The following is a 21,216-nucleotide window of genomic DNA, read 5'->3' as shown; positions in this document are numbered from 1 at the left end:
ATGTTTTCCCTCTCATTTTTAGTCATTAACTGAACCCTTCCAGTAGCCTGCTTACACAGTGCTGAAGTGCTGCTTGCTTTTATTTTAAAAAATCTTTTCCTCCCTCTCTGAGTATTCACTATGTATTTTGAAATGTTTGTTTGTGAAACAAGTTGCCTCTTAAGATGTCATAACTAAATTCTGTTTCATGCTTCTTGATATCAAGGAGCAGGTTTTGTGGATACAATTGGACACCATTTTCAATCAAGAGGGCAGACTGAACCTTTCAGAACTGCGCTGCTTTTAACCAATTTTTGCATGAAGGTTCCCGAGATGCAGGAGCAGGTCTTCCTCTATATACATTGGGATACAGCTGGATGCCGGATGGTGTGGGGAACCTTTCAAAATGGATTAAACAAACTGTTGGTTTTTGTAGTTTGTTTTTTTAGCGTTCCCGTGCAATGCAGGTAATTCCCCCCCCCCTATTTTTAATTAGGAATTGGTTCCAAAGCAGGGATAATACCGACAAAACCACCGGTCTACCGTATACCGAAAAACCTATGTATCTGAAAGGGAACGTGGGGTGTGTGCGTTGTTTCACCGTTTCCCACGAGACGTTTGTTTGCCCCGTTTAAACGGCGCCCTTGCTTGGCAACGGTCTAGCGCCGCCTTGGTTCCCGTGAGCCCCGCGAAGCGCCAGGCAAAGGCGACGTCGCGGCTGCGCAGGCCTCGCGCTCTTCCCGGCCGGGGAGCAGGGGCGGGGGCGGGGGCGGGCGACGAGGGAGGAGCGCGGAGGGAAGGAGGAGCCCCTCGCTCGGCAGCCTCGCCTGGGAGGGAGAGAGAGAGAGAGAGAGAGGTGGGGAGTCATGCGGGCGCCTCGCCGCCGCCGGCCTCCGCTGGCTCCGCTGGCCCTGCTGCTGGGCTTCGTCCTCGGCGTCGTGGCCGAGAGACAGCAGCACTACGGCGGCGACGGCGAGCACCGCCCGGACTACGACCGCGAGGCGCTGCTGGGAGGCCAGGTGGGTCGCCGAGGGGAGGCCTGGCAGGAGGGGAGGCAGGCCGGGGGGGGGGCAGGCCGGGCGAGGCCGGGGGGGGGGGGGGGGGGCGCCCGGTGCCAGAGGGCCTCCCTCGCCGCACAGATGGCGAGGAGGAGGAAGGGGGGGCGGGAAGGAAGGCGCGCTTGCTCCGGGACCGGCCATTCCGCCCCCTCTGCCATCTAGAAGCCCGGGGGGAAGCTGCTAAGCATTTCTAGAGAATCCTCTCCATCATGGGCGCCCGCGGAGAATCAGCCAAGCGAGCGCGCAGCCACAAGGCGCCAGAGCATCCCTTCAGCAGTTGCGAGGCGACTTCCTAAGACATAGATTGCCATGCGTGGTCTTACCTTTTGGAGCGAAGTAGGCAAGCACAGGAGTGCATTCTTAGTCTTTGTCAGCATGCGCTTGCATCATCTAGAGGTGCCGCTGTGTTAAATTTTTGTGGCAAGCCGCCTCCCCTCTACACCCAAAGAAAAACACCCAGACTTGTGGCATAAAGACTATTGACGGTGGCGGCGGGAAGGGTTTGTGGACCAGAGAGCCTCGCTTTCATCAGGTGCACTGGCATCCATGTGCACTACAGAATTGTGCATTCCTTCACAATGTCACCAAAGTCCCTCTGAGTTCAGTGGGGTTTACTTCTAGGTGAGTGGGAATGTGACCCCACATACAAAGATGATGCACCAATCCTCCCCCCCCCCACTCACAAAAGGCAAAAATGAGGACAGTGACCTCCCTCCTTTTGGGATAGGTAACACAAAGAATTGGGACATAGTTGTATATGCTATGGAAAAAGAAACAACCCAGGTACTGTTTGGGGCTTCAAGTTGCTTTTGGAACTCAGCAACACTGTGTTTTCTGTGTGAAGAAATGGATGTTTAGAACGGCTGAAATGAATGCTAGTTATAAACCAGTCTTTCTAGATTGATTAATAAGAAGTCAATAATGTGAATCATTATGATAGTATATAGCATGTCTAAAGTGTTCAAAGTGCTCTTCTTGATATGTTTGCATCAACCTTATAAGGAAGGTGAACATTGTGCTCATGCACAGTTCCTATTCATGACAATGGAGCTTATTCCAGAAAACTTTCCCTTGGGGTCAGATTTGCCTACCTGAGGTGGCTCCTGCATTTTGCCTTGTGGTGGGTCTGCCTCTGCATAAAGATCACTTCACAAATAAATTTAAGTTGCCACCAAATATCCTGTAAGGCACCTATCACTCACACTCCAGATGTTGCTAAATTACATCTCTGATCATCTCTGCCCATTACCCATGCTGGTGGGGGCTGATGGGAATGGGAGTCCTGCAATATCTGGAGGTTCACAGATTCCCCACCCTTGTGGAACAACTCCTTCCCCCTGCAACACACAAACTCCTCATTCAAGTTCACAAATGCATATCAGTTACCTCGGCTGCCATTCAAAATCAGGATGGCAGGGCAATCAAAATATTGCTTTCCCCACACTGCACTGTTTCAGTGTACTGTATGGTTTTATGCAAAGAAGGATTTCTGATATGTGATATGCAGGACCAAGGCATTGGCAATTGCCTATTAATTTGGAATATCCCTGCTGCTCTCTTTCCTTTCTTTTCCATACATGCTGTTTTGGTGATGCTCTTGTTCCAAGCCTTAGTATCTGCTTGATCCTGAAGCACGAAAGAGATTGGTAGTGGCAGGGTGGCAGTTGCCATTGCTGGAGAGCAAAGATTTTTGGACTGCCCCTTATCTGGCACCTCAAAATCAGACCTTCAGATGATGATGATAAAAGAGGGCATGTTTGTGTAACTGTTACTGGTAAGATTTCAGATGGTGAAACAGTTATTTAAACTATTTCTAACCAGTTTGTTGCCTACTTGCTAGAATCTCTCATCTTCTCCCTGTGCAATTATTAGGCTGGATTCTGAGTCTTACAGCAGCTGTAATTTTAGATGAACCAACTGGAATAGAGTGATTTATACCACAGTTTTACTCATGTTTACTGAGAACAGACACCCACGAGATGTGGTGGACTCTCCTTCCTTGGAGGCTTTTAAACAGAGGTTGAATGGCCAGCTGCCATGGATGCTTCAGCTGAGATTCCTGCAGGGGGTTGGACTAGATGACCCTTGGTCCCCTTCTAACTCCAAAGTCTCACTGAGAGCATGGGAGTAGCCAAGCCCCCCTCCCCCATCAAGTAAAACAATAGAAATACTTAACTGACCAATCATGGTGGTTCTGCCCCCCCCCCAACAAAAGCCCTGTCCTTCCTAACAAAAATCATGGCTACGCCCATGGCTGAGAGTCATTCTTACTCCCAAGCACAGGGTTGCAGCCTTAGCAGTCAGGCAACTTTCACCAGTTTTGGAAGGGGCTCAGCTGCCACACAGTTCCTTTTGGTGAGCAGTAGCCGGTCATTTGATGGTAGGAGAGAAGGATCCAAAAATCTAAGATGTTTTGTCTGCTGAAAATACCTGTTTGACAGCACGATAAAAGTGATAAACCCACCCAGATTATGTGCTCGTTTTTAATGATTTCTTGTTCCCTCCAAAGGAAGAAGTGGAAGAGTTTGCCAGACTGAGTCCAGATGAGCAGCAGAAAAGACTGAAGGGTATTATAAAAAAAATTGATGTGGATGCTGATGGCTTTCTCACAGAAGGTATGATGTTATGAAAAGAGTATTTACCAATAATTCATGAGAAAATATAGACATTGTACTGTATATAAATATCTTTATGTCAGCTTGCAGCGGATAGGAATCATAACCAAACCACATAATTCAGCTTATGGGTATCCCAAGGGTGGGCTTCTTTGTGGGCCTGCAGTCTAAGCACAAATGGCAGGTGGACCACTTCACTCTGGCCGGTTAGAATATTTCCCGAACTTCAACAACTGCTCAGCAAACGGCTGAAGGATGAGAAGGGAGAGGACAAACTGGTGGGTGACCTGTGCAATACAGGTGCCTCTGTATGAATGCACTACATAAGTTTGAGTTGGCCCAAATAATATATATGGGGTGGGGGTTTCAAGATGCTCACCGAACTCTGAATCTAATGCATTCACACTAACTGCAACTTACCAGATGAGAAAATCCAGTTGAGAAACCATTGAGAAAACTGCTGGGATACGAGAAGTGCTGGGCTGAGAGAAACGCTGGGTGAGTCAGTGTTTTACCAATAAGGTGAGGAAGAAAAGAAACGAAAGAATTAACTCCCCTCCATTTCGTTGGATGTAACTCTTTGTGGGACGCTGCGCAAGATTAAGACTTGAGGCTTTGGTCCATTCTCTCCCTGAGTGGTTGTACACAAGGAAGGCATGTAAAGGCCTGGGAATCACACCAAACTTTACAAGTAGCTCTCCTGAACCTCGGAGAAGACAAAGTAAAATCACAGTTTTTCCTTCAGGAGAGTAAAAAAGAGTCGAGCAAGCTGATACAAGATGAAGTATCCCCTATACTTCCTGCGTTGGACTGGTCAATAAATCTTAAAGGGGACATGCAGGAACCTAGGAACATAAGTCCCTCAATAAATTTGGGCCCAGAATTGGCATCAGCAGAGAACATAAACAAGGCCAGTTTGAGAAATAAATTGGGGCTAACCAATGAACTTGGGACGCGGGTGGCACTGTGGTCTAAACCACTGAGCCTAGGTTTGAATCCCCACGATGGGGTGAGCTGCCGTTGCTCGGTCCCTGCTCCTGCCTACCTAGCAGTTTGAAAGCACGTCAAAGTGCAAGTAGATAAATAGATACTGCTCTGGCGGGAAGGTAAAAGGTGTTTCTGTGCGCTGCTCTGGTTCGCCAGAAGCGGCTTAGTCATGCTGGCCACATGACCCGGAACCCTCGGCCTATAGAGCGAGATGAGCACCACAACCCCAGAGTCGTCCGCGGCTGGACCTAACGGTCAGGGGTACCTTTACCTTTACCTTTTAACCTACGAACTTATACAGAGGCATTCTTTTGAACTAAGCAAAAGCCCACCCAGACAACAAGCCATTTCTAAATGCACACAGAGGAGAGAGACACTGATTTCCAAGATCAGCTTCGTATGGTTTGCTTAGAATTAACTCTCACGAAAAACTTTCTTACAGTAAGCAATGGGCTGCTTACAACATTGGTGGAAAATATTACAAGAGCTTTAGAGCCAAAAGATACTGAAAGGACATCTAGACAAGGTAATCACTGAATTGACAAAGGAAAATACTAAAGAAATCACCAAAAGACTGTGTAACAAAAAATCTAAAGCACTGAAGAAAAGTAAAAATATTAAAGACTTAAAGAAGAAGAATAAAACTTATTGTGCACGTAAAGATCAATTACCGAAGCTTTACATGTTGATACCAACAGATTCCACTTTGGATACAAATAAGCCTGCATCAAAAGCCCATAGGAAAAAAGGGGAAAGGTAGAAGATAGTAGCAAATCCTGCTAAATCACAGCAAATGCTAGAGAAGGAAAATCCGACAGAGGGAAATAAAACAGATGTCTCAGTTGAGGTCGCTGCTTTAACTCCAGGAGGGAAACAGAGGATACTATCCACAAAATTGAACTTGACCCAACAACCAATTATCCAGAGGCCCAACGTGACTTTTCACCAGGAAAAGGGGTGGGATTTGGTGATGATCCCACAAAAACTAGTCATTGCAAATTATCCAAAACCGAAAGGCCTCCTTACCCAGGCAGAATGTATAACACATCTCCTGCTTATTCTAGATAAGACCTTACCAGGAGCAATGAGGTCCAATGATACTGTCTTCATAGAATATCTATACTATGACAGTGTTAGGGCACAGGCAGTGGTTACTTTCAAGGACCCAGATCTAGCCAACTTTATTTATAAAATCAGGGAGTTTTTTTAAAATAATACGCTAGAAATGATAAGATTTTTCTAAAAAACAGGCACCAGTGGCCTCTTTTCTTGGTGATAATAGCTGTTGAGTGCAAAGACAAGATTCTCCGAAACGAAACAGTGATGAAAACCTTATGGATTTGAATTGGACCCAAGAATCTTTGCTCCTTTATTATAAACAAGAGACATAAAAACCAGAATGGAAGACTCCACCCACAATACTCCGTGATCAAGTGGATAGAAAATTTTACTTCAGAAGAGAAAGCCTTAATGCGTCAATATTGGACCTTGCCAACTATGGCCCAAATAGAAATCTTGGAAAGGCTAGACTTACTGAGGAGCTGTTTAACAGGATCTAAATTGTGCAACACAGAAGAAGAAATGGGCTTACAATTAAAGGAATTTAAGTTGCAAGTGACAAAGGAGATAAAAAATGGGAAAGGGAGAACAAGTCCTGGGAAAGTCAAGCCCAGAGATGTGCTGGACGATGGTACAGTGAACGGACAGATCACTCCCCAAAATGACCCCACATTACAATGGGTTATGGCAGAGATAAATCTGTTGTCAAATAATAATGTACAGAGTAAAATGGAGGAATACTTATTTCCTCCTGCAAAAAAAACAACTCGTAAGATGTCAAATCCTGGGCTCTGGACAGAAATGAGATACCTAGAGGAGGAGGAAATGGGATCAACACAAAAGGAAATTACTCCATTGGCCAATTTAGAAAGGAAAGGCCCAGTGATTACAGATGTGAGTATAATATGTCCAGTGACCAAAACCATTGAATATCCAGATGCTACCTTGAGTAAAGAAACAACGAAAAATAATGATATTGAGCTGCAACAAAAATGGGCAAACCTTAAAAACTCATCGCCCTGGGACTGACAAGGATTAAATCGTCACAAAACTAAAGCTAAATTAAATTGCCTGAAAGATTGTGAGGACTGCATCCTTTCTGCTGCTAAACAGCTAAGAAATGAAGACTTTTACTCACCACAGACTACTATTTTCAACCAGATGACCTAGGCCTGGGTATAAACATGCCATTGGAAAATGAGACCCTGGAAGAAAATGTAAAAAAATCTTCACAGACCCCTTCTGAGCAAGAGCAGCAGAGAATCACAGCAAAACACGACCTGCACAAGGTCACTCTTCTAACTTGGAATGTGGCTGGGTGGTTTGCATCCACCAGAGATCCTTGCTTTAAAGACTTCCTCTCCTATCATGACATCCTAATGATCCAGGAAACACGGACTGTGGATGAACTACTAGGTATCTGAAGAAGTGTGCATGCACACGAAAGCTCATACCAAGAACAAACTTAGTTGGTCTCTAAGGTGCTACTGGAAGGAATTTTTTATTTTATTTTGTTTTGACTATGTCAGACCAACACAGCTACCTACCTGTAACTACTACTCAATGGATTTCATTCATTCTCAGTCGGGGCAGAACCAGGGGTAAAGCACGGAAGAGCAAAAGGGGTCCTGGGGGTCCTAGTCTCCACTATTCTACGTGCCATTTCAAGCCCCCCTCCCCCCCCATTCAAGCCATATGCCATGGCAGTGTTAATCCAAATCGTCCATCATGCCCTGTTGGTAATAAATGCTTATATGCCACCAATGAGGCAGAATCCTCAGATTAGAGTCTTGTGGACTGATCTGGAAACTTATATCACTGACATTATCCTGCTCAACACAAATGCAATTGTAATTCTGGGAGGGGACCTCAACGCCAGATTGGGCCATAATGACCACTCTCTCTATGCACAGCACAAATGTCCTCCTCCCAGCCTTGAAGCCGATGGATTCCTTCTCACTTGCTGCTCAAAAGATCAGAAATTAAACTTCACAGTCCTCTGCTTGGCTCAAACAGCATTTAGGCTAAACCTCTACATTTTAAATGGTGCCCTTGAAAGTGACTACCCAGCTGAATTCACCTACCTATCTGGCTCCATAATGAGTGCTATACACTATATGTTTCTAGGGACCTCCTTCCTTATGTTAAGACCCTAGACGTTATGCCTAAATTTGACAGTGATCACTTCCCAATTCTCCTTCAGTTAACACCCTTCACCCAAGTGATACATACCGAGGACTGCTACCAACCCTTCCTAATGCCAGCAGGAAGAACTTAACGCCAAGCCAAGTGGACCCCTCATCTAAACCAAATGATAACTGAACTACTGGCCTCAGATTGCCTGCAGTGCCTTCAGTCTGCCCTGACATCTGCTGAGGCCCCTGATTCACTCCTGAAGAACTGTAACACCCTTATGCAAGAGCTCCACCAGCACCTAACCTGGAATAATAGCGCACCCTTGAGACAACAACAGCACCACTCCAAGCCATGATTTGACAAGGACTGTGTTAATGCCAAAATGTTATTGCTGCCACTTACAAGGCTTATGTATCCAAGACCAAATCAACAGCTGCAATGGTCCTCCTCCAGCAGGAGAGATACTACAAGCATCTGCTGGCATGCAAGAAAAGGGATGCCATGAAGAACACAACTTATCCAAGCAGCCACAACCAATGATTCAGCCACATTTTGGCATATTACATCCAGCCCACAAAGCAATGGCCCAACCATGGTGGACTGTCACATCCTCCCAGGGACCTGGGAGGCTCACTTTCAGGAACTCTACTCAGACACCTCTGCTAAACGTGGAGGCTCTAATCAAACTATAGAGAATCTGCCTATGTGGGCACCAGTGACGGTGACAAGAGATTAAGAACCTGGAAGCTCAGCTAAGACTGGGGAAGGCCCCAGGGGAAGACCTAATTCCTCCAGAGGCCATTAAAAACAATATTGACTTCTGGGCCCCTATTCTGGCCTCACTCTTCACCTGCATTGACACCCATGGCCGAGCCCCCAAGGACTGGGGGTTTGTAATCATTTCCCTTATATATAAAAAAGGACAAAAGGGTGATCCTGCAAACTACAGACCAATTAGCCTCCTTAACATCATTAGCAAACTTTACGCAAGACACCTAACAATGGAAATTACACGACTGGATGGAACAAGAAAATATACTTGCAGAGGAGCAAGCTGGCTTTAGGGAAGGTCAATCCACTATTGACCAGTGCCTAGTACTCCATCATCTCATTGAGAAGTACTCCTCCCGCAACACAACCTCCCTCTATGCTGCTTCTATAGATTTCAAAGCAGCATTTGATTCCATACCCAGAGCTAAACTGGGGGGGGGGGGGAGAGACTGGAGGCCATCTCAATAGATCCACATCTACTCCATTTAATTTGTATGTTACATGAAGGGACCTCAAAAAGTAAGATGCTGTTGAAACTGAGCAAGGTGTCAAGCAAGACTGCTGTAAGGTTCGCGTGATGGTGCTTCACGAGTAACGGAGCAGGAGCCCAAACAGTCTTTTGCAGTTTTATTGTGCAAACTATTAACAGTGCAGAGCTACAAAAAGCATGTCTGTCTCAGTCACTGGCAGAATCTGGGAGTGGCCCCTTCTGGCTTCTCCCCCAGCATAATAACTTTGTCACCCCAAGTCTCCTCCTACCCTCCTTGCGTTTCACCCCTCTGCACAACTGATGTGCTGGAAATGGCATGCCTCCCTCCTCACCAGCCGGGCGAGGTGAGCGCAGGGTCTCAGCAACATCCCCAAGCCGTCTCCCCGCCAGGCTCCCTGCTTGTGGCTCCTGGCTAGAAGAGGCTCTGGGGCTCTCAGTGGCATCCCTAAGCCCCCTCCCCGCCTGGCTGGTTCCTTTCCTCTCCTCCCCACTGGAGGTGTGGCGGCTTTCCCCGCTGGAAGAGGTGCTGCTACTGAATTGGCGTTGGGGCTCTTTGCATGCTAACGGACCCTCCGTTCCCCTCAGTGGGCCAGGTGGCAGTTTAATTTCTACATCAACTCCATGGTGGGTCACCTCCATAGCTCAAACGTTCACTCCCCAAAACTTGCTGGAAGACACATCCCTGTTCTGCTCTATGCAGACAATGCAGCAATGCTTTCAAGAACACCTATTGACCTCAAAAGAGCACTGAGAGCACGAACACAGTATTGCAAGGAGGACCAGCTAGAACTCAACAACCAGAAAACTAAAATCATGACATTTGCCAAAAGACCAATGAGCCACTCTTGGAGCATAGATGGCCACAAGATTGAGCAGACCTCCTGTTTCAAATACCTGAGGGTAGTTTTTCATTCTGTCGGCAGTAGGAAAGCCCATGGGGATTATGTTGCTGAAATTGCTCAGAGAAACTCATCTGCAATCCTTATTTTTTTTTAAACAAGGTGGTCACTATATACCTGCAGCACTCAAACTATTTGAAGCCAAGCCAATAGCACAACTTCTTTATGGTGCCCAGCCGGGCCCCTTCTCCAATTTTGCACCACTAGAACTTGTACAATCCAAATTTCTAAGATCAGTCTTCAAGTCCCAAAATGCGTCTAATGCCACTCTGAGACTAGAGACAGGCTTCACAAAAGTGGAGGCTAGACTGTGGGTGACCATACTCAACTATTGGCTCAGACTGTCTTTATTTCCCCTTCGCCTTGCCCTGCTAACTATGAATGATGATTTTTAATCCACATGGAAACAGGCAGTGGCAACTAAAATCTCAACCCTGGGCTTCTCTCCAGGTCTTCTACTCAGTATGGGATATGATCAGGCCAAAGCACTCATTAAACAACATGTAGCAGACGCAGAGCGCCAATTGGATCTAGCCAGGACCCCAACTTTTATTGCCAGCGAATCCACCAGGTACTCTGCCTCCCCCATGGCATTTCTAACTAACATCCCTAAGCATCAGAGGACTTTTACCCTGGCATCATGTCACGCCCTCCCCTCGGCTGTCATTGAAGGGCGATATAGGAGGATTGCTTACTCGGAGAGACAATGCCCCTGTGAATAGAAACAATAGGGCATGTGCTTCTCCAGTGCCTATATTATAGAGACATTTGTATTAGCCTCCTCTCCCCACTACTCCATAAGTACCCAGGGTGCACAGGGCAATTCTATACCTCCCTGCTGCTTTCAGATACCAACCCTGCTACAACATACAATGTTTCCAGGTTCTGCATAGCAGTGCTCAAAATTCGTTGGATGAAGACATGTGCAACAAACTAGATTTAATGAACACTCACATCAGAGTGCTCTGTAAATTGATAGCCATAGCCTTTTATATACTAACCTTTTATGCTCTTCTTCCACATCCATTTAATGCTCCCACCCTTCTTTTAGATTCTTTAAGCCTCTTACAGTCTTTTATATATACCTTCCGTTTTAATAATTTTAGTTTTCCAAAACGTTTTACAGATTTTAAATGATTGTTCCGCACCCTACTTATGCTGCTCTATGACTGTAATAAAGATTTGATTCATACATATGGGGTGAAATAGTCTTGCAATATTTATTCAGCAAACTCTGTGTGTGTGCGTTGTCTTTTTTCAGTCCAAGGGCTCATCTGCACCATAATTTAGAGCACTGTTACCACTTCAAACAAAGTTTGTTAAGGGTATTGAGAGTTGTTAGGGTGCCCCTATTCCCCTCACAGAACTACAGTTCACATCTCTGGGATGAGGAATTGATTGTAGAGCCACACTGGGAATTGTAGCTTTGTGTGGGGAATAGGGGCACCCTAACAACTGTCAGCACACTTGGCAAACCGCAGCTCCCAGGATTCTTTGGGGGAAGCCATAGTGGTTGATTCCCTGCCTATTAAGAGCAAGCAGGGGCCTTCCCTGTACTCTTTTCAGCACCTGCTATAACCATTCTTGTTTAGACAAGCCTGCTTAGAAAGTTGAGGCAATTTGAATCTGTTTGTACGTTTTAAAGTATGGTTGTGAATTTTTCTTGAGTTCACTGTTTTACCTTTTTAAAACTGCTTTGAGGGTTTCCCCCTACAATCAAGCAGTGTATAAATTTTATTTTGCCCAATAGTTTTTATTAGTTTTCCAATTTTTTGGTGTATAAATGTTATGAAATTAAAATGAAACATGCTATAATAGTATTTTAAATGTTTACTGCAGGTGGGGCACCATTTGTTATGGAGGTAGCATGAGGGTTGCATCTGTGTTTAAAGCAGTCTAGAAAATGCTGGCTTCCTCTTAATATTTATCCGTTTACCTCCTTATGTTATGGGGAATCTCCACAGGTGAGCTAAGTTCATGGATCCAGCAATCTTTTAAGCATTACGTTGTAGAAGACGCAAAGCAACAGTTTGGTGAATATGACAAAGATGGAGATGGATACGTATCCTGGGAAGAATACAATATTCAGATGTATGATCGTGTAATAGACTTTGAGGATGATACGACTTTGGAAGATGCCGAAGAAGAATCTTTCCGGCAGGTGAGACACCATGTGCTCTCCTGTAGCTCCAGCTTGGAACATCTTTGCTTTGCTTTCTGTTGCCTCCCTTGGTCAAGGCCAGCCCTGTGCATGAGAATGCCACAAGTTCAGAGTATGAGAGGTCCTCTCTAAATTTTCTGGCCATTGCACTAATTCCCCCTTCCTTGCCAGTCAGCTTGACACAAGGAAAGAATAATAATAATAACTTGCATGGAAACATTCGGGTAGATTAATTAATTTTTTAAAAGGTGGTCATTGGTTAATCAAGAGCACCTTTTGATTCAGGCAGCATTTAACACATTTATTTGTAATAGAAACTTGCAGATGGCAAGTGCCATCTTAGAAGAAATATTTCGTCCTTTGTGTAAAAGTACCTCTTCTGAAATGTATGCATCATCTAAAAACATTTTTTCTTTAGGATTGTTGTTGTTCTTTAACAAATGTATGCAGATTTAATCAAGTTTAGAGTTCTTCAGCCAGTTGCAAACCCAGTTTACAACTGATATATGGCCAAAGGGTCAGGCACCACAGCTTATCTTAAAAATGTGGCTAACATAAAATATTTTAATACATGATCAAATTGACATGATATCTCCTTATTTTATATCAATCAGGGTAGTAAAACTTCAGTTCGCCAAGAGGTGGCATATGCAGTCTGTTCTTTGAGTCATACAGTCCCATAAACACGTTGCATTTGTAGCAATTCATAAAGGACCGCAACAACTTGTGTTTTTAAATACTATTATTCTTTATGAGAGTAAGTCACCCATTGTTGGGGATGATTTCTTTCTGAAACTTAGCAACTATGCCCTCAAATTTTTAATGTATTATGCAGGAATACATATAGTTGAAATAATATTTTGAAATAATATTGGGATCCAGGAAAGTACAGCTGATGTGAGCAAACCCAAGAGTTTTCTGACTTGTTTCATTCTCAGCTGCTCACTTCAATTAATTCCCAACATGCTTTTTCAAATCCTAATTTGACATGAAAACTGACTACTTTTGCAGCCATCTAGATAAGTTGTTAATATGTACAGTACTGCAAGCGGCGGCAAAAATAGCTTAATTCTATTTCAAAAAAGGAATCATCATCTGAAATTTGGATTGCTGCTCTCCTGATAGAAGGCTATTTTTTCCTTTTCTATCTTCCAAACTGTTGTCTTTTTAAAGACATTCACAGTACAGTGGTGCCCCGCTAGACGAATGCCTCGCTAGACGAAAAACTCGCTAGACGAAGGCATTCGTCTAGCGGAAGGCTGCCCCGCAAGACAAATTTGTCAATGGGGCTGCCCCGCAAGACGAATTTTTTTTTTTGTCTAGCGAAAACCGCGGTTTGCATTGCCGCTTCGCTTGACGAAAATATTCACAGAACGAATTATTTTCGTCTAGCGGGGCACCACTGTATTTCTGGTTTTAACTCATCTTACAGTCAAAACAAAACAAAAAATAAAAAATTCCTTCCAGTAGCACCTTGTTTTTTATTTTTTATTTTGTTTTGACTATGGCAGACCAACACAGCTACCTACCTGTAACTGCATCTTACAGTATAAACCTACCTGGATCATACCTTTATCACCTGAGGCTCAGTGTGCACCCACAGCCTGACCCACTCATGGGGGGTGGCAGCGGGGGGTGGGGCTGGTGCTGCCTGGCATCGGCTGTGAGACCAGCTTGTGATCCAGCAGATCCTGGGATGGCTCAACCCTGCCTTTGGAAAACCCCATTGGGGGCTTACCTGCCTGGTGTGTGGAACACGGCTGGGCTGCCCATTGAAACATCTGGCAGGCAAGATGGAGAGTTCTTACATGACAAGGGGTCCATAAAAGGTTTTGCCACAATAAATCTGTTAGCCTTTAAAGTGCCTCAGGATTCTTTTGCTGCAACAGACTTGACTTATTTACTCTGGGGAAACAGTTTTTTGTAAAGTTACTCATCTGTGTGAAGCTTTTAAAAAAATTAAGCACTACCGGTATGTATACTAATATGACACATTGCACTTCATTTGTTTCCATGACAGATGTGGCATTTTCTTACATAATTTTGTAGTTTCTGTATTTGCTCATTTTACACCACTAATCACACTCTGACTAGAGCCTTTATCAACCCTCTTTTAGCAAGATTGAAGTTATGATGAACTTATGACTCCTCTCAGTGTATATAAGATTGATCTTGTAATGTGTATTTAAAATAAAAGGAAAAGCAGGTTAAGTTTATGTAGCTTGAAACTAATGAATACAATATGGCTTCTGTTCATGTAACTGTTATTCCCCAAACTGTTTTCTAAGCTCCATTTAAAGGACAAGAAGAGGTTTGAAAAGGCTAATAGGGATGGAAGTTCTGGCCTGAATCTGGATGAATTCATTGCATTTGAACACCCTGAAGAAGCAGAATACATGAAGGCAAGTTTTGAGAGAAAGTGGCTACCACAGGGAATGCTGTTTGTTCATTCTTCAGGTCCTCAGGGAAGCATTTTTGTACATCACTATAGGGATGTATAACATACAGATTTTTCTGAGTGTAAAACAAGCTTCTCCGTAGCATTGAATACACAGGAAAGGTGTTGGCTATGATGTTTCTTAAGACTGCAGTCCAGTGCTCAGCCACTGGGGGGGGGGGGGTTCCACTGAAGCCAGTGAGACTGCTCTCTCTACAGGGGCTGGTGCCCTGCAATGCTGTGTAACAGCTGAGGGCAAGCAATCCTGCATATACCACATTGAAATGAATGGGAGAAATGGAAGAACCCTCATTTCAGTATTTATTTCTGATGCTGTCAAATTAGAAACCCTTATAGCTGCTTCACGTAAAAAAAAAAAGTGTGTGTTCTTGAGTGGCCCTTCCTTTCCCCTCACCTCAACAACTTTTAGCATGGGAGAATATTCAGTATCTTCCACAACATTTGAGCACCTTTTAGTTCTATCTAATGTGCTCTCACACTTGTTTAGGACAAGTTATGCCTACTATGGTTGAACTTCACTAACAAAATTATTTACCTGAGTACACAAGTTCAAACTGTTGTCTTAGTGCAACTTGCTCAGTTATTTGGATGATGATGAAACAAGTTCTAAGGAAAATGCAAATAGCAGCATGAGCCTTGACTGCGTTCCTTCTTGTCTCTTGTATTTGTACTTGGAACTTAGTGCACCTCATCTAAATTAAGAATCCTGTGAATTTCTGCAGGTGCTTTTGCCTATTAAACACTGTTGGTTACCCGACCTTTTCTCTCCCTACTAGGAGTTTGTGATTCAGGAGGCTTTGGACGAACATGATAAGAATGGTGATGGATTTGTGAGCCTTGAAGAGTTCCTTGGTGACTACAGAAGAGATTCAAGTGAGTGGGCAGGGAATTCTTTGCATTGCATTTGCAAAGTACGTCTGTCAAGTCCTTAATATTACACAGGTGTTCTCCATACACTTTCCACTCATCTTCCCTTTGGCAGCTGGTTGTTTTCTGAATAGCAGTGACCTTGTGTGCCTTATAAACGTGGGAAGGAGAAAGGAGATTTAGCTTCTGCAGTTCTATGACTATTGCTGTTCAGTTTGTAAACATTTAAATAGGAATCTGTCCCTCTCCTTTTCTATGGTGGTAATGCTCTTTGGCCCTGAATCTTTGGAGTAATGTGGGGAGTTAATAAAAGTTGTCTAGTTTTTGATATAGCAATATCATCTTTTTCAGAACTGAACTGAACTAACAAGAATATAATTTGGGGGGTTGCCATCAGAAGATGTTCATTCATATTTAACAAAAAACACCCTTGTTGATTCAGTGGGTGGTAACCAGCATTGCACAAGCTCAGCTCCCTTCCTCCGCCCTGCAGCCCCTCCATCTCCTATGAAGGTCCCCCAGTTCTCTACCACGTTTTTTTCAGCGGGGTGTGTGATGCACAGGATGTTCTGAGGAAGTGGAAGTCCTGCTGCACAAGCAGAAATCAGAATCTGTTCCATATTGTCCATACTTGGTAGTTTTGCTTGTCTGCTGTGATTCTGGTTGCTATAAATATTTATGTAACCTGTTCTCAGTTTCCAGTAGGTATGCTGTCATCTGCATAGTTGTTTTTTAATTATTTGCAGATTTAGCAAACTAGAGGAGGAAGAGGAAAAAATAATTAAACCAATAAAATAAGGAGTGTGTACAAGCAGTCCCCGTTTACACGGGGGTTATGTTCTGAGGCACCACGCGCGTTGGTGAAATCCTGTGTAATTGAAACCCATTGAAAAAGCCTGCAAACACCCCATTCTGCCCCCACCCTCATCCCGCCTGTTTTGTGACGTTTCAGTGACTTTATGATGTTTTCGGGTCACTTGTGGGTTTGGCGCGATGCACAATGGCACACACACTGAACGTGCGTAAATGGGGTGGGGTGGGGCTGCCTATATCAATCTGTCTATACACCAATAGTAACCAAACAGTCCCTCATCAATTCACATTATGGATACAATAACATACATAAATGTTTCATAAAAGCTCTCCAAATGTCCAGAAAAGTATCCACAAGGTAATGTCAAAATTCATTCAGATACCACAGTCAGACCCGAAAGTGTGTACACTGGACAGCCTCGCGCCATGTCAGGGAGAATTTGGAGGAGCAAGTGGCAGAGCAGGGGCTCGGGGACAGAGGAAGGGGAAGAGCGGGCGGAGATTAGCCATGAGGAGGAAGGGCAGCTCAGACTCGGAAAGGGAGGGGGCTTTCAAACCAGCACAGACAAGCAGGGAAATGAAACGTAAGGGTCAAAGACGTCTCGCGCGAGTCCCACGCCTATGTTCATGCGGAGGGGAGACACCACCTTTACACGCCTTTTGCCTCAACACGCCTTTCCCAGTGTTAAGCCTCCGATATCTATCTGTAGTAGACAGTGCCTTCCTATGCCAGAGTTGCAGAGTTGAAATAATAATTACCTGTAAGAGCATAAGCAAAAGATCCTATGGGATAGTATATATTTTACTGATACATTTTTAGAGACTTTTTAATCAATGAGGATTACGATTTATTGTTACGTTGCTTTGGTTGCAAATCACTTTGGTCCTCACTGGAATGAAATGTAATATATAAATTGTTTATTTTTAAAAAAATAGAAATAATTCAGATATTTTTATTTAATTAAATTTCCCCACAATGCATTATTATTATTATTATTATTATTATTATTATTATTATTATTATTATTATTATTATTATTACATTCTACCAAATGGTAGCCTTTTTGGCACATCCAACATTTGGAACATAGTTTTCATTTTGTTAATAATTGCCGGTACAGCATTTTTAAAGTTTCTTCTGATACTGTTTCAGAAAGCACGGTTGCTTTTCCAGTTCCTTTATTTTAACTGATGTTGTACAAAAGAAAGAGACTTAATCCATGTAACAAATTGTGTTTAGCTGCCAGTGAAGACCCAGAATGGATACTCGTAGAGAAGGATCGATTTGCAAATGATTACGATAAGGATAAGGATGGGAAACTCAACCCTAAAGAGTTATTGAGCTGGGTAGTACCTAATAATGAAGGTATTGCTCAGGAAGAGGTAAGAGTTTTGAAGAACTTTATGAACTTGATAGCCAAACTTCAATCACATAGTCGCATATGTTCTGAGTCCTCCCTGGAATCCATTAGACCTGAACTCAGCATTGTAATAGCCTACTCTAGCAGTAGTGTGGAAGGTCTCCCCCATTTGGCCTGCAATGCCATTTTGGCCAGCCTGTGCTCATCTGGTGTGGAGCAGTATACCTGAAGGTGTATCTCCACCCCCATCGTTCAACCCGGACACTGAGGTCCAGCTGCCTTCTGGCAGTTCCCTCTTTGCGAGAAGCCAAGTTACAGGGAACCAGGCAGAGGGCCTTCTTGGTAGTGGCACCCACCCTGTGGAATGCCCTCCCATCAGTCGTCAAGGAAATAAACAACTATCTGACTTTTAGAAGACATCTGAAGGCAGCCCTGTTTAGGGAAGTTTTTAATGTTTGATGTTTTATCATGTTTTTAATACAGTCAAACTTTGGATCCCGAACACCTCCATTTTGGAACGTTTTGGCTCCTGAAAGCTGAAAACACGGAAGTAAATGCTCCGGTTTTTTAATGTTTTTCGGAAGCTGAACATCTGACGTGGCTTCTGCTTGAGTGCAGGAAATCTCCTGCAGCCAATCGGAAGCTGTGCCTCAGTTGTTGAGCATTTCAGAAGCTGAACAGGCTTCCAGAACAGATTGTGTTCGACAACCAAGGTTTGACTGTATTCTGTTGGGAGCCACCCAGAGTGGATGGGGAAACCCAGCCACGTGGGTGGGGTATAAATATTATTATTATTATTAAGCAGGTAAAGATGCAATTTCCTGCTGAAAGTGGGTTTATCTGATCCTTGGCCCAAGCAGAACCCTGTGCCTTTGCAACTGCCACTGCACAGGCAACCATCAGATTACAGCCCCCGTGCCTGCAAAACCTTGTGTCATAGCTTGAGTGATAGCAACCCACATAGGCAACAGAAAATGCCTCACCTGACATCAGGTGATTGATGGGTAGGCAGCCATACCCACCTGTTAAGATGGCCTGAAGAGATTGGGGGAAACTAAGCATCTGGGTCTCCGGCAAAAAATAACTCCCCAGCTCGGCACTATAGATTTCTTTACTCTCTGCTGCAATATCTGAGCAGCATAGAGAGACTTTTGGAGGATGAGACTTTAATCTGGCTATCCAACCCCTACCCCTGGCAACACGCCAGTGTTATATGGACCGCCTAAAGAGAATGCAGAAACTACTTGGATGTCTCCTTTCCATCACATGCATTTATAGGGCAGTTGTTAAATGTTTTTATCATATTTACACAGCAGATGATATGTTATTTCTATGAAACTCTTTACTGGTACTGTACAGTCTTTTCAAATAAGAAAGACAGGCAGGCAGACAAGAGATGAATTTGTGAACTAAATTAATGCTTGTTAATTTTATTCTCTAGGCTGTCCACCTCATTGAAGAAATGGACTTGGATGGTAACGGAAGGCTGGCAGAGGCAGAGATTCTTGAGAATCCAGATCTGTTTCTCAACAGTGAAGCCACAGATTATGGCAGGCAGCTGCAAGATGAAAGCTTTTACCATGAAGAACTCTAGTTTCCAAGAGACTCTATTCTTTGTTCCAGAGTTGGATGTTTTTTTAATGTGTTCAGCTTTGAACACAGCAACACAAATTGTGTGTGGCAGTAATATACTGGTGTCTGCAGCACTTTTTGCATCCCTGGGTTTCTTTGTACATTGCCTTAGATGTTTTAGCCTCCATAATTTTGGTACTACAAACCTATTGTACTTCTAAAGGGAGCAGAAGCCTCCTCCAGCATTTCATGTTTTAGTACTGCTTTTTGAAACATACTTGAAAAAATGTAAAGATGTGACTGTGTGATAGGGTAGAGAATACCACTAGTTTGTGTTAGATTTTGGGAAAGAGGAAAAACTATTACGGTGTTTGTTTCATCTTCGTGAGAATCTTTGTGTATGAATATCCAGAAGGACTAAAGCCTTACATATTTGTAAGGTTTCTGTGTATATTAACTTCTGTAGATGGTGTTTATAATCTGAGAATCTTATTTTTGCAGCTAGATAGCAATTATTTTTACTGTAATGATAATCGCTTTAGAAAGTGTATTGTATTTAAGTAAGAAACAAACTTTAAACACTAAAGATTAAAAACTCAAAATGTCCTCATTTTTTCTCGTCATTCTTGCTATGACTCCCTTAACTAGGACTAAATGAATACATTAGACCCACTATTCTCCCAAAAGCACACAACGTGGTTTACATGAAATAAATATAATGCAGGGAAAGATACAGATACAAGCTTTCAAAGCCAGCATCAGTTTGAAACAGCAAATCAAAATACTTTAAAGCCCTGTTAACCACATGCCTCCGAAACCCTTGTTTTCTCCAGCTGCCTAAAAGATAGTGGCGAAGGGACCAGGTGAATCTCTAGGGAGCCCGTTCCATGTCCACAGTAGCACACTGCCATGTATTCTGTGTTATTTGTTAGGATCCTAAATGCTTAACTTGAGGGTATATTTGTATCAAGTCAGGATTGCATTTCCCGGTGATTTATGCTAGATGTATATGCCTTTTAGAAAACTCCACCTGCTAAATACCAGGCAGGTGCAATACCTGTCTTTCCAACACCTATCTAAGATCTTCCCTTTTCCATCAAGCCTTTTAAGTGGCAGATTTTATCCCAGTTTGTATGTGTACTGGATTTGAAAATGTTTTTTTGTTAAAATCGCTTTGGATTGCTTTGTGGGAGACAATAAATGAAATAAATAAGTTCAAAAAGAAAACGTGAATCAACATGGAAGTGCTGTGGAAGTCTGGTGGGCACCAGTCACAAAATGGCTGCCATGGGGGACATGGCATAACACAACCTGGCTGCCGCGGAGACATGGCTATCACAACAACATTGGGCTTACTCAGGGAAGGAAGCTCTGTCCTGCCGGTCCTGATTGTGGAGATACTGGTTCTGTTGCTGTACAGGAAAGAGTGTACTCTTATGCACCCAAAGACCACAGGCACGCATGTCTTTCTCACCCATACATTTATCTCTGCGCAAGAGCACAGATGATGCAGGCAGATGTGTTTTCTCTCTCGCCCAGCCACCCGCACCCTCTCACCCACTACAAGTCTGCACTAATTTCTCACCAAAAAATGAGACAAGTGGCACCCTCAATTTGCTTTGTATCTTAGGTTATAAAAACTTTAGAAACTTAACTTTTTTTCAGTGGAATCTGGAGATTATGGTTGTTACTGGGGGCCTCAGATAAGGTCTCTGTGGTCCCCGACAGTGGAAGGGAAGGGAAAATACATATAGGACAGATCCAAGTACTTGGAGAGCTGTTGAAAGAAATATATAACATATTTGCACAAATAACTCTCAAAGCCCTAATGGTGCAGTGAAGCACCCTGACAAGGAAGTAAGGTCCATTAAATAACTGGAATGACTGCAGAGTAAACCTGCATAGGTTTGTGTTGTAAAAGAGCTTCTGCAGTGAGAATTGGAGCTGACGGCTTCAGTCTTTGGCCAGCCTGAAGGGGAAGGGAGTGGAA

At 43.7% G+C, this 21,216-nt stretch overlaps 1 protein-coding gene across 1 annotated transcript; it reads left to right on the top strand.

The window, feature by feature from the left end:
- The first annotated feature begins 822 nt into the window (after window positions 1-822).
- Window positions 823-19,836, top strand: RCN2 (reticulocalbin 2). The gene is made up of 7 exons (XM_033159866.1): window positions 823-998; window positions 3,547-3,652; window positions 11,959-12,155; window positions 14,444-14,557; window positions 15,390-15,486; window positions 17,534-17,676; window positions 19,096-19,836. The coding sequence occupies exons 1-7, from the start codon at window positions 846-848 to the stop codon at window positions 19,246-19,248; spliced, it is 963 nt and encodes a 320-aa protein (XP_033015757.1). The 5' UTR covers window positions 823-845; the 3' UTR covers window positions 19,249-19,836.
- Window positions 19,837-21,216: the final 1,380 nt, after the last annotated feature.

This window comes from Lacerta agilis, chromosome 9, assembly GCF_009819535.1.
Source record: "Lacerta agilis isolate rLacAgi1 chromosome 9, rLacAgi1.pri, whole genome shotgun sequence".
NCBI lineage: Eukaryota > Metazoa > Chordata > Lepidosauria > Squamata > Lacertidae > Lacerta > Lacerta agilis.
Note: the sequence above shows the minus strand (reverse complement) of the source record. Positions and strands in the feature narration are given on the sequence as shown.

Coding starts and splice junctions, on each gene's coding strand:
- RCN2 (XM_033159866.1), top strand. CDS start 846: ATGCGGGCGCCTCGCCGCCGCCGGCCTCCGCTGGCTCCGCTGGCCCTG. Junction 15,487..17,533: donor TGACTACAGAAGAGATTCAA/GTGAGTGGGCAG, acceptor AATTGTGTTTAG/CTGCCAGTGAAGACCCAGAA. Junction 17,677..19,095: donor AAGGTATTGCTCAGGAAGAG/GTAAGAGTTTTG, acceptor TTTATTCTCTAG/GCTGTCCACCTCATTGAAGA.